The 25,020-nt window shown below is 37.7% G+C and overlaps 1 protein-coding gene across 1 annotated transcript; it reads left to right on the top strand.

Moving 5' to 3' along the window:
• Nucleotides 1-10: 10 nt before the first annotated feature.
• LOC140148047 (zinc finger MYND domain-containing protein 10-like) lies at nucleotides 11-20,518 on the top strand. The gene is made up of 12 exons (XM_072169885.1): nucleotides 11-208; nucleotides 3,466-3,574; nucleotides 5,247-5,414; nucleotides 5,669-5,748; nucleotides 8,649-8,709; nucleotides 9,467-9,555; nucleotides 10,024-10,124; nucleotides 11,309-11,481; nucleotides 12,829-12,954; nucleotides 13,763-13,884; nucleotides 14,560-14,685; nucleotides 16,522-20,518. Exons 1-12 carry the CDS (start codon nucleotides 111-113, stop codon nucleotides 16,613-16,615), a joined length of 1,347 nt encoding a protein of 448 aa, XP_072025986.1. The 5' UTR covers nucleotides 11-110; the 3' UTR covers nucleotides 16,616-20,518.
• The last annotated feature ends 4,502 nt before the right edge of the window (nucleotides 20,519-25,020 follow it).

Below are 25,020 nucleotides of genomic sequence, written 5' to 3'. Positions count from 1 at the left end.
CCCTCTTAGGTTTCCAAGCAGAAAGCGTCATTGGTGACAGGTTTTTGCGAAGACTTTGTTCAAAATAGTGCTGTTTTGTATGATTATAGAGTATTAAAATTGCAAATGAAATGGCATCTGATACAACTCAAGTCCTCCTAGCGGTTGAGGCAGAAGCCTACATCGAAGCTTTGGAAAAGATGCCGATAAAAGACGTGGGAAGTCCAAGGTAAACATTTTACAAACAAGGTCGAGGAAAGTTATCAAAATTCCGCAACCCTGCCCTGCCAGCTCATGAATGGATGAGCTTTGGGCTGTGCAATTTTATGAGTCCGGGGGGGGAGGTCAAATGGTTTTTTTTGACACACATCCACTTTAAAAAGTACAGAAACACTTGCCTTAAATTAAAATTTAAATAATATGTAAATTGTCCTGCTTGTAAGTTGTAGTAATCACTCCCGAAGTGTACAGTCCACGCACCAGGTCCAGACCAGGGTAAGGGACTATACTGGAAGTTGACGAGAGTGGTCCGGTGGTCTAACGGGGGCTGTGAAGTCGGTGGTCTTTAAATGTGGTGTAGGTGGGCAACTGGGCATGTCGACTGAAGATTGAGGAAGATATGAGGAAGGGCATTCCAAAGAGAAATAGCTTCGGGAAAAAGGACTGGATGTAGGGTGTGGAGGTGTGGTGTTGCACTTCGAATTGCTTGTTGTGGCTTCGTCTGGATTTGGATGATTTCTTTTTGGTGTATATAAGTCGAGGTTGATGTCCTGGTTGATGATTTTATGAAGGGTAGTTAGTCGGAGCGTCTGGTTTCGATGAGGTCCCATTTAAGGTCGGTGAGCATTTTTGTGACTCTTGATTTTCGCCTAAAGTCGCTGCACACAAACGGGGCTGCTCTTTGTTGGACTTTCTGAAGAATTTGTTTATTTTTCTTCGTACCAGGGTTCCAAGCTGCGGACGCATACTCCAAGTGTGGTTGAACAATGGTTTGGTACAGGTTTTCTTTAACTATAACAGTTTTGGAACAATGATGAAAGTTTCTCTGAACAAAGTTGAGCATCTTTGTTGCTTTATTTGCAGCATGTTGCGACTGCTTGTCCCATTTCAGGTTATTTTGTATGAAGACAGTAACACCGAGGTACTTATCCTCCGGTTTCTTCCAAGGTTTCACCCAGCATAGAATACTTCGCTTGGGTTGCAATTGCCCTAGACCATTTTAATTAAAGTTTGAAAATTGGGATCCCAAAAATTTGGCATGTGTGCAGGGGGCAAATATTTTTGGCAGGTCAAGGGGGGGGGGGCAAGCGATTTTTGGCAGGGCAGGGGGCATGGATGAAAAAAATGGCAATCATCGCATTCCTCCATCATCCATGTCTTCGGTGTGAACTTAATTTAGCGACAGGCATTATTTGTATTGCTACTGTGAGCATTTATTTGGGTTGGGGCTAGCTAGGGTTTATTTTAAAATATTAATAGTATTTTGCTATAAACCTTGACGAAAGCATAAGATGATGTTAACTGTTTAAATCGCCATACATGTCCTGTCCCACTGAGTTGTGAGTTGCACCAACATCGCAGAAATATGCTCTCGTCTTGTTTACAGCAATTGACTATTATAGGGTTAGGTTGGGGTTTAGCGTTTGGGCAAAATATAGTACAGTGATCTATAGATACGATGACTTTTATTTTTGGGTGGATCATCGTATATAGGCAAATGACGTAGAAAATGATGTACATGTTAGTGCCGTCGTCGACATGCCTTATGTCGACATAATGTCGACGTCGGCACGTATCCCGACATGTCGACATCAAAAAAAAATTCTAAAAAAAATTGGCCAGAAAAGTAAGTTATAGGCCCAAAATTACTTGTTATTCAAGGTTGAAACCAGAGAAATACTTCTACTAAAAAAAAAAAAATGCCAATTTTTTTTACAAAGTTGGATAAATTTGTTTATTTTGATTACCTTTGCTTCTATTGAACAGTCAGGGACACATTGAATTAGTATGCATTGCTAGCTGTTCAATAGAAGCAAAAGTAATTAAAATATACAAATGTATCAACTTTGTAAAAAAAATTGTTTTTTTTTTTTTTTTTTGAGTAGCAGTATTTTTCTGGTTTCCAACCTTGAATAACAAGTCATTTTGGGCCTATAACTTGCTTTTCTGGCCAAAAATATTTTTGAAAATTAAAAAAAAAAAAAAAAAATTTTTTTTTTTTTTTTTTTTTTTTTTTATGTCGACACACTGTCGACGTCGGTATACGAATTTTATCGACATGTCGACATTAAAAAACGGTGCCGACGACGGCACTAGTACATGTCACCCAATACACCACGGCTTGAATAGCAGACCGGCACTGCACAGTACCGGCTTTGGCAGGTTACCAGTTGTACTCATCTGTAATCGGCAATCGGAGCCTACAAAACGTGGCGCATATATCATGACATCGGGAATTGACGCAAATTTTCTGGTGTACAATCAGTCATACCTAGAATAGAAAGGATAAAATTCAAATTGAGAAAATATTCCAGGTATGACTTGTTGTACTAGGCAAAATAGATTATGCCCCAAAAACTGAGGATCGCCAAAAAACAGTCGAGACCAAACTCTCGATCAGCTGTTCACGCTCCATCAAGCATTGCAAATACGTTCCATTGAGCATTCTGTCTAAAACAATAATACATCATTATACAGCTGACATATTCTCGGGCCGTTGCCTTTGCAAATTTGACCTCATGTACATTGTACATCGTCATTGGTATTAGTATAACATGTTCCTGTTTTTTGAGGTGCACCGCATCGTGGATTCATGAAATCTTACCTCCAGACAGGGCTGGAATTGATGCATGTTAAAATAAGCGGAACACATCCCTTGTTTGTTACTTTTTAAAATTATCAAAGCATCTGAAATCTTTACACTGATTGGGAAAAATATTCATTGCATTCTTTTCTTTTTAAAGAATTCAGAAAATTACGCTTTTTATCAAAAATTTTAACTCTCAGCTTCAGAAAATCATCTTTTTCCTCTGCTCCCGATTATTGATTTCATGTGCCATCTTTCAAAATTAGTTCGGTTATTGATCATAACTTATCTGTAGTCACTATGTAGTCTCTCATACAGATCCTTCCTTCTCGCCTGGTTTTGTATGTGTTGGGAAGTATTTGAGAACAGAACGGATCATTTGTGATGTATACCAAGATGTAAGGCGGGGGGCATCGCCAGGGTTTTCTCGATCATACGCGATCAATTTTAAGACTCAAACAAACATATCACAATAAATTTGAAGACTCAAACAAATTGTAGTATAAGCTTTAATAATGCTGTAAAATTTTCAAAACAATGTTTCAATTACGTCATTTCCAATCTTCTTTCCCTCCTCATTGCATTGCAAAAATCTAACCTGAGTTAGTTTGTGTTTGTTTGTTTGACTATTAATGACCATTTGTGTTGTTTTTTTATATATATTCTGGGAAAAAACATAGATGGATGAAGCAGCATGAATATCTAGAAAAGTTGAATATGCAAGCAGTGCTCAATGCATCAGCCAATGAAGATGAATTTATCAAGGAGATGCTGGTAACACATGAGAAAGTAAGTGCCCTAATATGGTAAAATGGACGGTGCCCTAATAATTATGGTAAAAGGGTGTTCTAATATGGTCAAGGGGTGTCCTAAATTCAAAGGGTGCCCTAATCTCATGGTATTGGTGACCTAATATGGTAAAAGGGTGCCCTAATATGTTATGGTGACCTACAATGTAATATGGTGAAAGGGTGCACCTATGGTAAAATGGTGACCTAATATGGTAAGCGGTGTCTAATATGGTTAAAGGGTTGCCCTAATATGGTACAAAGGTGGCCTAATATGGTAAAAGGGTGCCCTAATCAGGGACAGATTTAAGCAGTGGCCCGGTGGCCCGGGGCCAGTGGATTTTGCGTCGGGCCAGTAAACTTCCAACAACGCTGGCCCGGCGGGCCACTAGATTTTTGAGCCAACACATATGAGACAAGATGTAATAAGTCATGGACATTATTTACACAGTTTCTGCTCCGTCTGTCACCTGTAATTTATATCTTTATTCAATGATTTTTCGTAGATAATTTATATTCTTATTCTTGCATTGCCAACAAGTGGGAAATATACGGCCGCTTTTTACGGCGATAGTAGGCCTACGTAGCCTACTACTTCCAAGCTCTTTCGTGCTCTATCTGATGATGATAGCGATACCGCAAATACCGCATATTTGAACCTTTGTGAACTTTTGGAACTAAAAAAGGCAGGACCAGTGGCGTAACTCACGGGGGCAGGGGGGAACATGCCCGAGCGCCACCCTTAGGGGGCGCCAAATTGACCAATTCAGCATCGATTATGCGTCCCTCCAAGCGATGAAAGTCAAAATTTTCGCGAATTTCAGCACAAAATCAATTGAAACAACATTTTAAGACGGATATTCAACATCTAGTAACCAAAATTGATTAGCATGATTAGTGTATACAAATGTAGGCCTTATTTGTCCAATCAAGAATAGGGTAGTATTATGTAGCCCCTGAGCTACGCCACTGCCCGCGTCTAAGATATTCTTGGGTGGGGCGGTGTAGGGGCGCCAATTTTGTTTCTTGCCCCGGGCGCTTCCAACCCTAGTTACGCCACTGGGCAGGACTACTGACTGAACTCGTCTTTGTGACTACTACACTCTCTACATTGAGTTATTCAGTACAAAACAAATGTTAAGGTTTGCTTGACTGTAAGGGTTCGGATAGCTCCGTTTCCACATATTTTTGTGGGACTTGAGAGCACATCAGACATATCGAACTGCATTTTGAAAGCGAGGAATGTCCTTCTGATATCAAATAATTTTGATTTTTTGAAATTAAGTGATATACTACACATTTTTATGGCAAATGATTAAAAATTGATATAGATTTTTTCCCCAAAACACCAAGAAAAATATTAGGTTTTTGGGTTTTGTTTTTTTTGCAGTAGAACATATTGAAAAAGCTGGGCCAGTAAATTTATTGCAGGGCCACTAGATCTGCCATTTCACTGGCCCGGAGGGCCAGTAGAAAACTGAAACCTAAGTCTGTCCCTGGCCCTAATATGGTAACAGGGTGACCTAATGGTAAAGTTGTGTGTTTATGTAGTATGACTTAGTTTTAATCTTCAATTTTTCAATAATCAGGCCAAATGAATTTCTTTTCAAGACAAACACCGCTTTAATTTAGCATGGCGAGAGTTAAACACAATTTGTTGGTTTTGTTTGCAGATTCCTGTAGTGATTCATGAACTTCTGAGTGTTGAGCTTTGGAGGCAGAAGGTGTTTTCTATCATCCAGAAGATGAACTTTGACCCTAAAACAACTTTTCCTCTGTATATGGCACTGTACCATGAGGCTACATTGGCAAATCTATTAGAAACTATCCTCTACCACAGGGTAAGTCTTTAGTATGCTATTTTAATAATGTGTTACCATTTTATGTTTCTGAAGGATTCAGTAGGGTTGTACAAATAATAATATAAATTTCATCTTGCCAAAACCAATTGAATATAGGACTGCCTCTGTAGTTAGCTTGGATGATAAGCAATCATACAACTTCTTTCTAGTTGGTCATCAAAAGAAGGCACACTAGTCTGTGTCCCAGCCCCTTATTTATTGTTTTGATCTACCATTATTTTTCCTCTCTCAAGGAGCCCTGTGAGTCAGCTGAAGACTGTGTTCTAGATCTTGTGGATTACTGTCATCGTAAAATCACTCATTTAATAGCAAGGTAAGACATAAGTAATCATCAAGAAGCTGTGTGAGGCAGCTGCAGTTGAAGACTTGTTGTAGTGGATGAATGTCATCATAAATAATACTCCCCATGAGTACTACCTGCTGATTGGTTACAAGAAGATTAAATGAGCTTAAATGCTTCATGGAGCCAATCAGCAACATGGTAAGAATATATTTTTAGAAGCTGCCATTTAATTGGTCACTCAGATGAATATATTGCATAATGAACCATAATTAACCAATCAAAAATGCTGTTAAAAAGGCCCTAGTTCTCAGGGGGTTAAGAGGGCAAAATAAAGGGCAAGAAAGTTTTACTTGTCATATAGTGATGATAGCGAAGGCAAAAGGGAAAAATGTCTCAGAACCAAGCACATAGCTATGTAAGCCCATTTCCAGCTTTTTCTTCTATTGTCAGAAGAAATGTTTTAGGCATGAATGGTTTGAGTTTCAGGTTCAGGAGGATTAGGGTTCTGCACTCATGATCAGATGACAATGATAAGTGTTAAAAATAAAACAGGGCCTTTGAACCGAAAGTCTTATGAAATCACTGCAGGCGTGCTGATATGCTATCCTGGGTGCAGTGTGGGCCTATGACAGTTTGCTACCAAAGTAACATGGCATAAATATTATACACCAGTGGCATAGATTTCTTTTTTGACATGGGGGTTGGCAAAAATTTCTTGAAGTATTATAAATAGTGAATCCAGCACCTTTTGGCAACAGAATAAGTTTATGGTACAAATGTGCGCAAAGCTTTGAAGCAAAACTGTTGAAATATGATGCAAAAGAGGACTAAATTTGCACTTTTGAGGCTAAAATGGCCAAATATGAGGTAAATTTGGTCAGAAACCCACATACAGGCATCAACATGGGGGGGGTGATTATATGGACCACCCCCCCTTGCAAAATATTGGGGTGGGGATGTGCGTCAGAAATTCCTTGTCATTTTTTGACATGGAGAAGCCTATTTTCTCTTTTGATGTTCACCTAAGGATGTAAAGTGTGATCTTCAACACAGTTTTGTGGGCACCTTTTCTGGTGTGTTTGTGTATAAATAAAAATATGTCATGATGAAGAACTCATGCTGAATTAAACATCAATATCTGGCATTACTGTACATGTTGTTGATTTGTGATTCAGAAGTCTTGAAGTGTCACAAAATGTGGACCAGTGTAACATTAATTAAAATCTTGGTATAAAGCATGCATTATGCATCAATTTTACAATTGAGTTAGGGCCCATAACATGGTGGAGAGACCTAAGGGCCCAAGTGGCCCTGGCAAATTTTGGGTTATTTCTAACTAGAGACTGACCGATCAGATCGGTAGCTTCCGTATCGGGCCGATTATTAGCTTATCGGTAGTGATCTGCATCGGCCTATTTTTCCTTCATCCGCCGATGTAATGCACCGATCACCCAATGGGCCAATATCATGAAAGTAATTGTTGAAGCTTAACAAGTATTCATTTATTGGTATATTTCTTTGAATTAGACTAGTTAAATCAAGCGAAATTTAGCAAAAGAACAAGCTTTGTAGGCGATAAACATATAAAATCATACCGTGATTCAGGCATGCAGCTGAGATAATCAGGTAATTCCCCGCATGCACATTACAATTGTAGTTCTTACTTCCGGGTTACACACGTGCGTACGGGCCAAGTGCAAAACTCAACACTTCCGGGTTACACACGTGCGTGTCAGATAGAGAGCTACGGGTCGCGTGCAAAACTCAACACTTCCGGGTTACACGTGCGTGTCAGCTACGGGCCGTGTGCAAAACTCACACTGACTTGAGCGTAAACACAATATTAAAATGGGGTGATCGAATGATTCGATGGACTGGGACATCAGGGGGAAAAGGTAAATTGAGCTTATAATAATCATGGTCAAATTCAGTATTTTAAATGCATATGGGAGTGTGTTTTTTGTGCTCAGAGCATACATAATTATGGTAATACTTTGCGTACAAGTACCCTTTCAATATACGGGTGAAATTTACTCACGGTGATGGCAGCCATTTGTTTACAATTGGGGAACTGGTAATCGGCGATCGAAACGGCAGATCAAAGAGATAATTGATTGGCCAATCGGCCGATTCAGATAAGGACCTGATCGGTCAGTCTCTATTTCTAACACTGACCAAAGTCATATCTCATATGATCATGGTAAAGAGTTTCTCTGTAGATTTGGACAAATGAATTTAGTTTTTCAAAATTTATAAATTATGAATTTTAAAACTGCTCTGTTTGTGCTCAAAGTTGGTGGACATGATCCTAAGTTTAAAATGTTACAAATCAAGTAGAGGTCATTCAAGGCCAAAAGTCATCTGGGGTCAAAGTTTAAAAATTGCTCCAATTGGGCTCAAAGTTGGGTGAACATGAACCTGCTGAGGATGGGAACATCAATATTCTGTGAATATAATGATCCTAACTATCGAGAACCACACAACCCGAGAACCAAAAAGTTATTTTTATGTTGTCTTCTTTAGCCTACTTCACTCCATTACAGGAGGAAGGACTCTTCACCAACTTTACATTTCATTCTATCTTGAGCTATTGTCTGCCAAACAGTACACCACCCACTGACTGACAGTGTCAGGACCCGCTAACTCATTTTTGGGCCATATACTTCATCCGACAGACAATGAGCATGTGAAAAAAATATGTCCTATATAGATATTTTCCGCCACATGGGAAGAGGAAACCAGGATGACCGCACACACTGTACTTGCAGTATGTTCAGTACATTCTGGGAGATTTCGAAGGGATGCTGTAGCCAAACAAAAATGTTTCGCCAATCACATCAGTTGGAGGAAGTTTCACAGCTTCAACTTTAATTGATTTTCTATTTATTTTTATCTCTATTCATTAATTTCTCTATTCATTAATTTACTAGGCAAGAAGACGATAGAGAAAGCAAAGATGACAAAGATAACAAAGACAAAGGAAGCATGGAGGTAAGTGTGTGGCGATATTATAGTTTTCAGCAGAGAACTTCAGCGGAGAAGAAAGGCACTTATTTACATTTTGAGGCGTGCAGAGAGTAAACATGGAAGTGGAGTTCTGATTGGCTGAATCAATCATCTGACAATCATAGCAACAGACCGATAATCTGATTGGCCGATTGTACGTCAAATCGTTGTTCTGTGCAGATCGGTGCTCTTGAAGTGAACACAAAGCTCTGCGTATGTCGCTCATTAACAGGGCGCTCGCATCAATCTGTACAAGGTACTGCAGTTCTTCTTTGAAACCCAGTGTAACAAGGCATTACAGATATGTGATCATCCACCATATAGGGGCCGTAATGTCGGCAGAAAATGTTCTGTGATATGGTCCATTTAACATCTTAAGAGATCAATAAAAAACTTTAAAAAAATCCAAACGCATTTACGGAGTTTTTACTCCTTTTCAATCAAGAAACAGGGACATGTAATATATCATTGTAAAACTTATTTTGAGGAGAATTTTACAAAGTGAAAACACCAGCATACAGCCCATTCTTGGTGGACGGCATAAGCACCATATTCTAACACGACCAAGATTGTCCAATATCATACAGTTATGTTGTTAAATTTTTTTAAAGCTTCAAAAATCATTATGCATATTGAACTTTTCAGAAGCAATAAAATAATTTTAAAAAAAAACTTGAAATGAAAATGAATACGATCAAGTTTTATGCAATTGATATTTTTAACTTTTATCTTTTTGTTACAGGAGCTGAAAAGACAAGATAGGAAATTACAATTTGATATAGGCATCAAAGCTGTGTCTATTCTCAGATATATAACAGATCATGTAGAAGGGTAAGCATGAACCATAACAAGAAGAAAAAGATGCTTGAAAGTGTCTAACTGATATTGTGGTCAGGGGTTTCTTTTTTGCTGAAGGAGTATATTCAATTTTTTGCACCTTTCAATTGTGATTTTTTCCTCTAAAGGGTATAACGCATTATATTACCCATGGGGGGTTTTATATTCACTTTTTTAACATGTGTGTACTAAACTCAAGGATACTACAGTGTGTATCTCAATTTCCCTCAATTGTTGACTCAAATTTTCGCCAGGATATATTGAGAAAGCTGAACCAGCATGTATTGCTGGGCTAGTAGCTTTACAATCTCAGAAAGTCAGACCCTGTTTGTATCATGTTTTAACGCTCTGTGCCGTGAATATTTATGGCCTCATTTGCATATTTGGATTAAAGATGTTGTGCAAGGGTTATTCATGCCCATCCTGATTTCCCTGCTTATTTGTTTTTCTCTTACCATACAGTCTTCCATTAAGTGTTACAACCAGAATACTCAACACACATGATATACCATCTATGCTTGTACAATTAATAGAGTCACCACCTTGGACAGTATTCAAAGATGGTAAGAAGCACTATAAGGATATAATTACCTTAAAGCATTATTTTTAATTCTTCTGTGGTCGATACACACTTATGATATTCTATTGTGAAGTCTCCGCTCCTTCTACATCCAAATGACCAATGGGTCAAATTTAAATGTCTTGTGTTTATGACTGTTGATCAACGAATCAGCACGATTGTTTATCACACTAGTATACGCTCGATGCACAGCACATATCACAGCAAAATAAACATTAGGTGACACTAAAGAGTTTCATTTGTAGGATTGTTTCATACGATTGGTGATTTTTTTGGTAGTGCAGTGAGCCTGGACATCTGTGATCAAGATGGCATAACCGGTCATCGAAAGCTCAGAAAGTGACTACAATTTTACTGGATTTGCCTACCAAAAAATCACCAAACATTATGTGTTCTCAAACTATTGGTAAATTTTGTTTTATAAGTCCAATAATTTACTCACGTTTTGGATGTTTCATCTTCCGATCAGAAGACTTAATCAGTGTACGTAAGGCACTGATTTTGCAACACTCCCAATTTCATCTCCAGAGTGTTCTGTTCTTTGTGTAGTAGCTGATCGTATACATGATTTGGTGAATATGTTCCTTCATTGCGGTTGAAAACATATTGAAATCAATCGCATTTATAACCAATTGTAAATTAAAACACATTGTTGCAGTTCAAACTCTTTTTATTTATTTTTTCAAATGTGACAGGAACACATTAAATATTCATATCACATACAGTTTAAACCAATGAATTTTAAAGTTTCAAACTCGGTTATTTAAAAATAGGTTCAGCTGGAATTTTAAAATGGTACATTTAAATTATTTTTATGATACAGGGGAAAGAACAAGCATGCATCGCATACTAGCACAATTTTTACATCAAATTACATAACATGTATAGGCAGAAAACCAGAGAAAAAACTCTAGACATACCTGCATATGTGAGGACTTGAACCCCAGATCTTTCGCTTGCTCGGCGAACACTAAGCTACACAGACTGTCCCTGATAAACAAGGCTCAAGTACTTATAGATATGAGCAGTCAGGGTAAACAGTACAAACAACACACAAGACACCAGCCTATGAGATCAATTAATGATGTTTACCCGCCTGCCTAATATTTACCATACACACAAGGGAAGAGACTTACGCATCATATTTTTATGATTTCTTTTGTACAGGCAAACTTGATAAGTTTATAGATAACAAATGGCAATCTGTTCCTGTAGAAGAAAGGCTGAAACTCACCAGGATTGAAGGCCAAGTATGGATAGCATTGTTTAATCTACTCATGGGATCTACAACACAAGAGAAATATGAATTCAACACATATAATAAAAATCAAATAATAAAGGCAAGTAATAATCGGTGAAGCTCTTTTCTGGGAATGTCATGGCTGTATTTGGCGTAGGCATATATGGATAGAATTTTTTAATCCCTGTACTCATGGGATCTACAACACAAAATTGTTAACTTGATTGTTGGGAGTGGCCTTCTTTTCCTTGTTCGTTGTCTTCAAATCTGTTTCTCACTTCTCTTTCCATAAAGGCCAGCATGCTTATATGGGCTTTTTAGCCTGGCTTGAGCATTTTGTTTGAGCCTGGTCCCATCAGGACCCAAGCGTGACTCCACACGGAGTGACCGTTTAAACAAACAAACAAGAGAAATATGAATTCAACACACATAATAAAAATTAAATAATAAATGCAAGTAATAATTGAGGAAGCTCTTTTCTGCCAGTGTCACATCTGTATTTTGGTGTAGGCATAGCCCATACTTTTTGCTCACCCTGACACAAAGAACCCTATTATTTTGCAAGAGAGTTGATAGTTGTTTTACCAAGTATTCATTAATACTCTTTACACCATTGATTAATACTCAAGACCAAAAAAGCTTAAAGCCATATTATAACATTTCTTTAAAAATAGATGTATTTATTTTCCATAAAATGGTAGCTTTTACTGTCAGATATGTTCCTTTTAATTTTGAGCCGAACAAGTGAGGTAAAGCAAAGAAAATTGGAATTTACTACTAGCGCCAATGCATGCTACTCCGGCGGTTGTAATATGGTACGATCCGCTGGCATGTGTGTGTGTGTCACGCACGCCTGCCGTGTCGTAGGGGTGTGTTGACATCGAATCTGCGTTCGACTAATATTTCCATTGTAATAATAAAACGCTGATTCAGGCGGTTTATTCAAAATCTCGGATTTTGACAAAACTATAGCACCTGAAGTCTTGATTTTTGTAGAGAATCTTTGTTTACTAAAGTACATTACAATCGTGCAAAAACCTAAATTTAAAAATTTTTTTTAGAGCGTTCTCCTCCGCAAATGTTATAATATGGCTTTAAAGAAACATTGGTACTTTTTGATCTCACCACTTCAAAAGACCCCTAATTGTTACCAATAATACTGTAAGAATTTATTTGTCCATCTTTCCCATTGACAAACATTATATGACAAAATAGTGTCCTGCATTTGATATATGCTACAGCATCCGCATTAGGCCTCAGCACACATTACAGGAATTGCTGCAATGATCACTATAAGCCTAAGACATATAACCATTGGCATCATTCAGGCACACAGGAGCAGTCAGCTTCTGAAATATCACAAAGACAGTGCTGGTGTGTCATTCAGCTTAATGCAAGTTTCTTGATGATTATTAAATTTTGCTGAACTTATTGTTTTACATAACAGTTACGAGCTCATTTATCTGAAGTGATTCTTGACCAGATCCCAAGTTTATGTGATCTGCAGAGATATTTGGAGCATCTTGCCATGATGGACCCACCAGCTGCTAAATCAGGACTTGTACTAGAACAGGTAATATTGGTGTACACTAACAGTACTTGAACAGTTAATATTTAGACAATAATAACTGTGCACTATATGTTTTGAGGTCATTACAGGAAATCGGAGGGGTAGTTTTTTCCGTGGGGAGCTTGAGCTCCTGAGGAAAATAAAACAAGGCCCAAACCGGCAATTTCACGCAATGACCATAAAACAGATAAATATTGCAAAGTTATTATTATCATTTATTACCACCATTTTACAAACTTGTTTCATGAAAATATCACAATTTTTTGCTGAAAAGACTATTGATAATGTATCTTCCGGTCACTGTTTTAATGCGCATTTAATACGCGATCAACATGTCCAAGAGCTTACTCGTGGTGATTATTTGTGCAAAGAAACGATATGCAAACACGGGTTATTTATGTGCAAGATTGGAACAAAAACGCACTTTGCGGTCAATTTTGAAATATTAATGACCTCTATTTGTGTTCACGTTTTTACAAATAATGAAATATGATTGGATCACACACATTGTGTATATTCATGAGATTATGAATAGTGTTCAATAACTTCCTTAAAAGGATTTTATATCCCTGTACTATTATGACCCAACCATCACTGATATGCCAATTAAAGTTTACACACACGTTCAAAGGTGGTGCATCTGTACGTATGCGCTAAGTAACTGCGGCAAAGTAACTAACGTCACTGCCGCAAGGAAGATGACTATATGCAGGATGCACTAACAATTAGATGAACACTTGCATTAATATCTCTAATTATATTTATTGTTATGTTAACAATGTATGATAATTGTGCCTTTGAATTGATACAGGTTCCAGAAGTAAGGGATCTGATTATAAGAGAAAATGACGGCAAGTGGGGAGCCATTGCTAAGCATCAAGTCAAAACAGTGTTTAATCCATCATCAGAACTAATGAAACAACAGGCAAAAATGTAAGCATAAGATCTGCTTTCCCAATTGTTGAATTATGTGTAATGCAGGGCTGCAAATTTGATGAGAATCATGAGAGAATCAATTCTTGCATTGATTCTCCAAAACTAAGTCTGCAAGAATCAAAATGTTTTCTCCTAAAATTATGCCCATTCGACATGCAGTAAGCCAACTTGATTGATGCAAAATGAGTTGTGAGAATCAATTTTGATTCACATAAATTTTGACTATAGGCACTCATGTAATGAATTCAAGCTATGTGTTGTTATGGCTGTCACCTATGAATTTGCAAGTCTGAGTTGAAAATTGTAGCTTAAAATATAATTTAGCAATGACAATATTTTGTCTTGTCCAGGAACAAATTACCCATCAAAATGACAAGTGGATGGGTAGCTAATTGGCCCTGCTGGTAATATAATTACTAGTTATTTCTGACTTGCCACAATCAAGCATGTGATAATGTAGGTTTGGGTGAAGGCCTATAGGTAGATATTTGAACAAGAATGGGGCATATTATGGATGCCCTTTATGTGACAACAAAAATGATTCATCGTTGGTACCCCTGTTATTAGAGCCAAAGTCTGTATACCACCACATCAATACTCACAAAATCCAATAGTCCCTCTCTATTACATATGTTGCATATTTTTATTTTTATTCTAATTTGCTATGTTCAGGTTTGCGGATACCTACAATTTTGATGTATTAGAGAGCTTAATACAAGAGCCTCCAAAATGTGCCATGTGTGGAGAGCTAGCAGCCAAACGTTGCTCCAGGTGTCAGAATGAATGGTATTGTAGAAGGTAATAAGCTTTAATACAACTATCAAATGTCATCAGGGCTCATCAGGATACTTAGTATCTATCACCATATTTGGATTAATTTTTAGCATCAGTAAAAGTGGATATTGTCAAGGGATCAATTTTCTGAGCTGTGCCAGTTTGTAACTTTCCCTTGTTTTTAAGTTTCCTTACATTGACCTATACACAAAAGGCAATATATTTGCACATTGCTATTTTCATGGTAGAAGCTTGAAACATGAAAAGTGAGAAAAGAAATGTAGCACAAAAATTTCCACTTTTACAGTAAAGAATCCCATCCAGCAGCACATTCCATCCAAAACTAAAATCCAGACCCCCCTGGGATGGAAGTGTAAAGAATCCCATCCAGCAGCACATCCCATCCAAAACTAAAATCCAGATCCCCCTGGGATGGAAGTGTAAAGAATCCCATCCAGCAGCACATCCCATCCAAAACTAAAATCCAGACCCCCCTGGGATGGAAGTGTAAAGAATCCCATCCAGCAGCACATCCCATCCAAAACTAAAATCCAGACCCCCCTGGGATGGAAGTGTAAAGAATCCCATCCAGCAGCACATCCCATCCAAAACTAAAATCCAGATCCCCTGGGATGGAAGTGTAAAGAATCCCATCCAGCAGCACATCCCATCCAAAACTAAAATCCAGACCCCCCTGGGATGGAAGTGTAAAGAATCCCATCCAGCAGCACATCCCATCCAAAACTAAAATCCAGACCCCCTGGGATGGAAGTGTAAAGAATCCCATCCAGCAGCACATACCATCCAAAACTAAAATCCAGACCCCCCTGGGATGGAAGTGTAAAGAATCCCATCCAGCAGCACATCCCATCCAAAACTAAAATCCAGATCCCCTTGGGATGGAAGTGTAAAGAATCCCATCCAGCAGCACATCCCATCCAAAACTAAAATCCAGACCCCCCTGGGATGGAAGTGTAAAGAATCCCAGCCAGCAGCACATCCCATCCAAAACTAAAATCCAGACCCCCCTGGGATGGAAGTGTAAAGAATCCCATCCAGCAGCACATCCCATCCAAAACTAAAATCCAGACCCCCCTGGGATGGAAGTGTAAAGAATCCCATCCAGCAGCACATACCATCCAAAACTAAAATCCAGACCCCCCTGGGATGGAAGTGTAAAGAATCCCATCCAGCAGCACATCCCATCCAAAACTAAAATCCAGATCCCCTTGGGATGGAAGTGTAAAGAATCCCATCCAGCAGCACATCCCATCCAAAACTAAAATCCAGACCCCCTGGGATGGAAGTGTAAAGAATCCCAGCCAGCAGCACATCCCATCCAAAACTAAAATCCAGACCCCCCTGGGATGGAAGTGTAAAGAATCCCATCCAGCAGCACATCCCATCCAAAACTAAAATCCAGACCCCCCTGGGATGGAAGTGTAAAGAATCCCATCCAGCAGCACATCCCATCCAAAACTAAAATCCAGACCCCCTGGGATGGAAGTGTAAAGAATCCCATCCAGCAGCACATCCCATCCAAAACTAAAATCCAGACCCCCTGGGATGGAAGTGTAAAGAATCCCATCCAGCAGCACATCCCATCCAAAACTAAAATCCAGACCCCCCTGGGATGGGAGTGTTCACTCTCAATACTCTGTACACTCTGGTTGTTTTACTTTTATCATTTTACCAAGTATTTTTCACTAAGTACAGCTTAGACATAATTCTGGCTGATGATCTTCCTAACAATCCAACTTGAAGTTTCATACATTTGTCCTTACTGGATAGGGTCACAAATATTGATAAGGAATTAGTCACTTTTAGTCATTAAGTCATTGTCTGCTTTTCTTTTTACAGAGAATGTCAAGTGAAGCACTGGACAAAGCATAAGCAAGCTTGTAATCTATTGGCAGAGGCAGAGAAGAAACTCAAAGAGGCAACAATTAGCTAACCATGGATCACTGACTGTAGAAATAGTGGAATCCAGACTCCCTACACTGCCAATAACACTGTCAGCCCTGAAGGAACATTTTGGGTATTCAGATCATTACCAACAGGCAATGGTAACATATGAAACAAATCTGCATCAAATCTAATGATAAGATACCCTTGTGATGCTCCTTTGATGCAATCAGTGCGTATAATAGAATCATTTCAAATTGGCCTATTCCAGTTGAAATACATCCCTATATGGAAGACATGACCTTGATCTCCCACACAGGTAATTTCAAATGGTATTACCTGAATGGATGAGTCCATTTGAAATCTACACCCCCTGTATGGAAGATAAAGATCATGTCTTTCATGTATGGATTTCAACTGGAATAGCCCATTATGCCTAGTCTGCAAGGGGCAAGACATGAACACATCCAAATTTTACTCCATGCCGGAGCAAAGATTTTGCATACAAAGTATTACATCTTACTTGTACCAATGTGTGGTGTGATCATGATCAAAGTAAATCTGATAGATGTCGGGGAGTCCTGGGCTGGGTCTATTTCACTAAACTTTACGAAGCTTCGTAAGTCTTAAAAATCAACCGTAACTAACGACTCATCATAAAATCCATTTCACTAAAATCATTTACAAACGGTACCCTTTGTAAGTAATAAGGATTTACTACAGGGATCCTTCGTTAACTTACGTCTAATAAAAGGGTATATGTACGAGAAGGGTTAAAAGTTAAGTGAAATACACCCCTGATTCTCCTGTATACATAATACTCTCAATGTATGGAGTGAACATTGTTCCATCCATACATGGATGGCATCCCATGTATTCTAGGGTGATTGATCTTGAAATACTGCCTGTGCTGGGGTGACAAAACCTCATATCTCACATTTCTGTGAAAATGAGATCTTATACTGATTTTGTAACTTTATACTGGCAAAACCTTACAGTAAGCCAAAGAATTAAGGTACCAGTTGTGTTCACCCCTGTATATCCTAAATAAGGACAATTATGTCAAAATTAAAACAAGCAGCCAATACAGTCCAACCTCTCTTATCCGGACCTCTTTTATATGGATCTCTCTGTTATCCGGCTGTGAAATCTTCACAGGAAAACATGTTTTTGATGATTTAACACCTTAATTTCATGCTCTGAATGCTTAGCATGACATATCTGTGTTGCATAAAGCACTCTAAAGCCATCTTTTAGTGTTATTACCCCATGTTAAAACAATATTTGTTGTCACAATTTCAGTACTTGGGCCAGTCAATGCAGAATTACATGTAATTCACTTATCCGGATTTTTCACTTATCCGGACAGTGCTTGGTCCCATCATGGCCGGATAAGAGAGGTTGGACTGTACCTGTATTCTTTAAGACCTTATTTGTTGAAATTGGTTGAGAATTAAAGAAACAGTGATCTAACACCTAATGAAAGAACGAAATCAAAAGTTGCACTTTTGTGTTCTAATCAATGAAAGGACAACGCTAGTTTTAACATGCTTATCAATGGAAGCATGGCGCTAGTTCTCTTGCTCACGAACGCTTTGTGTACAAATCAATATGGCATGCAATGGAGCAAACTTTTAAATTGGCATCATCCTTGGCTTTTTGGATCTTTGTGTCTTTATTTCTTGAACAATTTCAACAAATGAGGTCTTAAATTGAGCTAAAAGATGCAGCTATTGGCTGCTGGTTCCAATTATGACATATCTAGCAAAAACCTCTATGTCCAAATATCAAAACCATATTACTCCATTTTTGTGTTTTTCTTGTGTGTGTATATGTGACACGATCAAGAGGAATGAGTCGGATGTCGCTAACATTGATTTTGAGATATTGGCAAAGAAAGTGTTAAAATTCATTTGTTTTCTATTGTTTTCAGCGATTGAAAAGGGCACATACCTTTGCAAAGAAAAGTCGTATCAACTTGGGGTTTTCAGTTTCTGAAAGCTCTAAATGTCCTCTTTAGAAACTTATGTAAAACTCAATTTTGACCAGAGTCGACATGCGACTCATTCCCTTGATCATGTCACATATAGTTATTACAGTCATGACTGTAGCAATGTGTATACAAGACAATAGGAAGGCAGCCATTAGTATTATTCAAGACAGCAGTAGTGTTGGTGGGTGGTTTGTTTTTTTTGGTGGTTTTTTTGCTCTCCCTTGATCATTTCACTTTGGAGATACAAGGATTTGTCACCCTAGCGATGATTATGATTGTAATGTGATCTGAACATGTCGCGATGTGTAGCACATACACACCACACAGTGAGGGACATTCTGTGAATATCTTTTTTGTGCATCTTGATAGAAGTAAAGGAATTGCAATAACTAACTTCATTTCTTGACTTGACAAATCCTAACTTCATTTCTTCGCACAAATTGAGGTGAAGACTAAGAATGTTCCAAGTTCTGCTCTCCATGTGGAATTCTTTATTCCGTGCATTTATTTTACACCATCATAAATTAATAGTAATAGAGTATTTTGCACTAGAATTTAGCTGCAAGCATTTTTATTCATGTATTTTTGTTGAATTTGTAAGATAATGTGTGTGCTGTTGTTCTCAATCCATCCATTTTAATTCTATATATTATATATATATAATTATGTGTGCAATAAGTTAATGCTGTTAACCCCAATAGAGACCTGACTGCTGAGTAAGCCTCCTCCATTCAGTTCTGTCTGTAGCTTGTGACTCTGCTTCTGGGGGGGGGGGGGTCATGTCCAGGTCCCTCCAGATTTGGTCCTTCCATTCGATTGGTGGACGACCTGGTGGTCCTTTTTTGCTGAAGCCATTTATGTAGGCTTGGTGGGGAAGCCGATGTTGAGGCATCCTGAAGATATGCCTAGCCCATTTCATATGTCTCCGGCAAATAACATTGTTGATGAAGCTAGTGATGTTGAGACTCTGTCTGATGGAATTGTTGCGGATATTGTCAAATATGGAAACTCCAAGCATTGCCCTAAGGCATCGCATTTCAAAGACATCCAGTCTGTGGCGATCGGGTTCATGTACCGCCCAGAATTCCGACCCATAGATGGGTGACTGGTATATCCTTACTATTTCCATTTACCACGACTGAACATTTGGGTTGCTCGTTCATTCTTGCAATGAGGTTCACCAGTTTGTTGTCTACTCTAACTGATTGCATAGTGAAGTTCCAGTGTATTGGCATGCGTCTTTCTTTGCCCTTTTCAAAGATTTGGCGGACTGTAAATACCGCATCTGAAGTGCCTCTGGAACTCCTGAACCCACACTGTTCCTCTCTCAGATGGTTATCTACAGTCTGTTCTGTTGTATTCCGTTAAGAACCATCCTGCAGACAACTTTTCCCAGGATTTACAGGAGAGTGATAACTCTGTAGTTGGCTGGGTCCAGTTTGTCGCCCTTTTTGTACACCGGGGTTATTGTTATTAGACCTTTACTCCAGTCTTCAGGGATTTTTCCTTCAGCCCAGGCTAAGTTGAAGATCTGCAGCAACATTTGTTTCACTTGGGTCCTCCTGCTTTCAACACTTCTGCTGAAATGTTATCCTAACCACAAGCTTTGTTATGCTTTCAACACTTCTGCTGAAATGTTATCCTAACCACAAGCTTTGTTATTTTTAAGCTTCTTGATGACCTCTTCAACTTCATCTAAAGAAAAGAGCAAACTTGTTGCAAAGCGAGGTTGACAGACCGCAAAAAAATTAAGGTGCCAGTTATGTTCACCCCTGTATATCCTAAACAAAGAAATATAATTATGTCAAAACTAAAACCAGCAGCCAATACATGTATCCTTCAAAACTAAAACCAGCAGCCATACCTTTAGATCTGATTTAAGACCTCAATTGTTGCAATTGGTTAAGAATTAAGGTGGTCTGAACCCTGGAATTATGGAAACTTTCGGGCCTCATAACTGCTAAATTATTAGTCTAAAGAATATAAAAGTATACATTTTAGAATGGAAATGACTTGATGAATTCATCTGTGAGGTCTAATTTGGGCCAAAATGCTCATTTTGGAGAAAATCACAAAAACAGGTTTTTGGCCCAAATTTTTTCGCATAACGTAACAAAAAAATTGTTTGGCCAAAAATTTTTTTTATTAATTTTAAAAACTAGATAAAAATATCTAGGGAGCGTTTTTTCATTTTTTTGAATTTTGACCAACTTCACCATTTTTTTGTTACGTTGCGCGAAAAAATTTGGGCCAAAAAACCTGTTTTTTGTGATTTTCTCCAAAAATGAGCATTTTGGCCCAAATTGGACCTCACAGATGAATTCATCAAGTCATTTCCATTCTAAAATGTATACTTTTATATTCTTTAGACCAATAATTTAGCAGTTATGAAGCCCGAAAGTTTCCATAATTCCAGGGTTAAGCCAACCTTAAAGAAACAGTGATCTAAAATCGAAGAAAAAAAATCAAGTTGCACTGGAACACACAGCACTAGTTCTTGTTCAAGAACACTTTTGTAGAGCATGCAAGCAAACTGAAACTTTTGATTTTGCACCTTAGGATTTTGGATCACCATGTCTTTATTTCTTGAACGATTTCACAGAATCAGCTAAAAGATGCAGCTACTGGCTGCTGCTTCTAATTATGACGTAATCTGTCTTTGTTTCGGATATACCGGGGTCATGGGGCCCTTAATTCTTTTGCTGTCTGTATCTGTAGGATTTTAAATAATGATTGCAGTAACATTCAAGTAAAGTCTAGTAACACAATAGTAAATGTTTTTTGAAAACAGGGAAGTGAACAGTGGAACTTTATTCACTCTGGTGTATTATCACATCATTCCATAACTGAAATATGTTAATGTCCATTATTGATTTGATTTCTTTTCAAGTTTATCAATTTTAGGTATAAAACTTACATAGCTTCAAAGATAGACAACCAAATCCAGTATTCTCTTTTTTTTTTTTTTTGGGGGGTAATTCATGTTACACATGATTTATTTTGAATTAGATAATAGAGGGCAGCATATCCATTTTTAACAGTGATCAGCATGATAAGTAAGCAAAAGAGGCGGCATACAGAGTAAGCTAGCGATGCAGCACAGTACGATAGATGATGATCACCATTAAAATATTGATATGCTGCCCTCTGTAGCTAAATGTTGATCCCTTGTTCGCTAATTCAAAAATAGTTCATGAATTTACCAAAAAACATATACGGATTTGATTGTCTGCTGATAACGATATATTAAGATTGAGTCCGTTATCATGTTGTTAACTCCTATAGGCAAAATATTAAATTCTCGATCATGAGAGCAAACTTGGGTACGCACAGATATTTGCGTCGAGCGTACTACGCAAAGACCTGCGCTTACCGCGCAAACAATCACACGATCGTTGCTAGGCAAGGTCAAGGCGCGATCGTGTTATTCTATGAAAAGTACGCTGACGCAGAAGGTTCATCCTCTCGTGATCGAGAATTGGTTATTTGGCCTATACATGTAGATGACCTACAATTGAAATTACTTGTATAATCAAAAAACACAATAAAATATATCAATAAAACGTTGTTATCAAATTGCTTAGTTTATTTACTATCATTTTGAGTAGCAGTATACGTACAAATTGGGAGGAAACATTGAAGGAAAAACTGATGTCACATAAAAAAGAAACTCTGATCAGCTTGTAATAGGCGGGTTGATATAGAATGGTGTGTACACACAGCTGGGCGCAGCACCTATGCGCTCTGCATATTCCGTGACCGATGCACACTTTTGTGAATTTACTCAAGTGTCAGTTGGGACTTAATAATTAACCCGTACAGTAACAAAAAGTGAATAATTTGTGCCTATCACAAGCTGATCATAGTGTAGTAGTATTTTCAAAACATTGAAATAAATTTGATCAGTTTTGTCCAAGTACTGATGAATAAATTTGACCTGAAAACTGAAATCTTGACGTTTAAATGTAAACATGTGCATGATGGATTTATTACTGTAGTAAGCAAGAGGTATCTACTGAAATTAAAATCAAAATATGAGCCCTACAGATAGAGAAATTTGTTTTATAAAATTGGCAATTCCCATATAAAAGTATACATTTTTAGAATGGAAATGACTTGATGAATTCATCTGTGAGGTCTAATTTGGGCCAAAATGCTCATTTTTAGAGAAAATCACAAAAAACAGGTTTTTTGGCCCAAATTTTTCGCGCAACGTAACAAAAAAATTGTTTGGCCAAAATTTTTTTTATTAATTTTAAAAACTAGATAAAAATATCTAGGGAGCGTTTTTCATTTTTTTGAATTTTGACCAACTTCACCATTTTTTTGTTACGTTATGCTTGAAAAAATTTGGGCCAAAAACCTGTTTTTGTGATTTTCTCCAAAATGAGCATTTTGGCCCAAATTGGACCTCACAGATGTTATTCATCAAGTCATTTCCATTCTAAAAATGTATACTTTTATATTCTTTAGACCAATAATTTAGCAGTTATGAAGCCCGAAAGTTTCCATAATTCCAGGGTTAAGCCAACCTTAAAGAAACAGTGATCTAAAATCGAAGAAAAAAAATCAAGTTGCACTGGAACACACAGCACTAGTTCTTGTTCAAGAACACTTTGTAGAGCATGCAAGCAAACTGAAACTTTTGATTTTGCACCTTAGGATTTTGGATCACCATGTCTTTATTTCTTGAACGATTTCACAGAATCAGCTAAAAGATGCAGCTACTGGCTGCTGCTTCTAATTATGACATAATCTGTCTTTGTTTAGGATATACCGGGGTAATGGGTACCTTAATTCTTTTGCTGTCTGTATCTGTAGGATTTTAAATAATGATTGCAGTAACATTCAAGTAAAGTCTAGTAACACAATAGTAAATGTTTTTTGAAAACAGGGAAGTGAACAGTGGAACTTTATTCACTCTGGTGTATTATCACATCATTCCATAACTGAAATATGTTAATGTCCATTATTGATTTGATTTCTTTTCAAGTTTATCAATTTTAGGTATAAAAACTTACATAGCTTCAAAGATAGACAACCAAATCTGTATTCTTTTTTTTTTTTTTTTGGGGGTAATTCATGTTACACATGATTTATTTTTGAATTAGATAATAGAGGGCAGCATATCCATTTTTAACAGTGATCAGCATGATAAGTAAGCAAAAGAGGGCGGCATACAGAGTAAGCTAGCGATGCAGCACAGTACGATAGATGATGATCACCATTAAAATATTGATATGCTGCCCTCTGTAGCTAAATGTTGATCCCTTGTTCGCTAATTCAAAAATAGTTCATGAATTTACCAAAAAACATATACGGATTTGATTGTCTGCTGATAACGATATATTAAGATTGAGTCCATTATCATGTTGTTAACTCCTATAGGCAAAATATTAAATTCTCGATCATGAGAGCAAACTTGGGTACGCACAGATATTTGCGTCGAAGCGTACTACACAAAGACCTGCGCTTACCGCGCAAACAATCACACGATCGTTGCTAGGCCAGGTCAAGGCGCGATCGTGTTATTCTATGAAAAGTACGCTGACGCAGAAGGTTCATCCTCTCGTGATCGAGAATTGGTTATTTTGCCTATACATGTAGATGACCTACAATTGAAATTACTTGTATAATCAAAAAACACAATAAAATATATCAATAAAACGTTGTTATCAAATTGCTTAGTTTATTTACTATCATTTTGAGTAGCAGTATACGTACAAATTGGGAGGAAACATTGAAGGAAAAACTGATGTCACATAAAAAAGAAACTCTGATCAGCTTGTAATAGGCGGGTTGATATAGAATGGTGTGTACACACAGCTGGGCGCAGCACCTATGCGCTCTGCATATTCCGTGACCGATGCACACTTTTGTGAATTTACTCAAGTGTCAGTTGGGACTTAATAATTAACCCGTACAGTAACAAAAAGTGAATAATTTGTGCCTATCACAAGCTGATCATAGTGTAGTAGTATTTTCAAAACATTGAAATAAATTTGATCAGTTTTGTCCAAGTACTGATGAATAAATTTGACCTGAAAACTGAAATCTTGACGTTCAAATGTAAACATGTGCATGATGTACAATATTATTTATTACTGCAGTAAGCAAGAGGTATCTACTGAAATTAAAATCAAAATATGAGCCCTACAGATAGAGAAATTTGTTTTATAAAATTGGCAATTCCCATCAAAATCCATACACCCCCATTAAGACATGACACGATCTTCTACACAGGGAGTGTGTATTTTGAAAGGGGCTACCTAAATGAGTGGCCCCATTTGCCCTGTATGGGAGATTAAGGTCCTGTCTTCCATATAGGGGTATGTGATACTCAACTTGATCACAGAGAGGTACAACCACTAAAATGGTGGCTAAGGGAAGGTCTTTTGGGCAAAATAATAATCATTTCTCACTTTAAGCTTTATGAAATACAATGAAGGAAGTTTTTTGAA

The sequence above is a fragment of the Amphiura filiformis genome, chromosome 3 (genome assembly GCF_039555335.1).
Source record: "Amphiura filiformis chromosome 3, Afil_fr2py, whole genome shotgun sequence".
Taxonomy (NCBI): Eukaryota; Metazoa; Echinodermata; class Ophiuroidea; order Amphilepidida; family Amphiuridae; genus Amphiura; species Amphiura filiformis.
Note: the sequence above shows the minus strand (reverse complement) of the source record. Positions and strands in the feature narration are given on the sequence as shown.

Excerpts from the sequence above, each read along its gene's own strand:
- LOC140148047 (XM_072169885.1), top strand. The coding sequence starts at position 111 with ATGGCATCTGATACAACTCAAGTCCTCCTAGCGGTTGAGGCAGAAGCC. Across the intron at positions 5,749-8,648 it reads ATCACTCATTTAATAGCAAG|GCAAGAAGACGATAGAGAAA; the intron begins GTAAGACATAAG and ends TTAATTTACTAG. Across the intron at positions 11,482-12,828 it reads ATAAAAATCAAATAATAAAG|TTACGAGCTCATTTATCTGA; the intron begins GCAAGTAATAAT and ends TTTACATAACAG.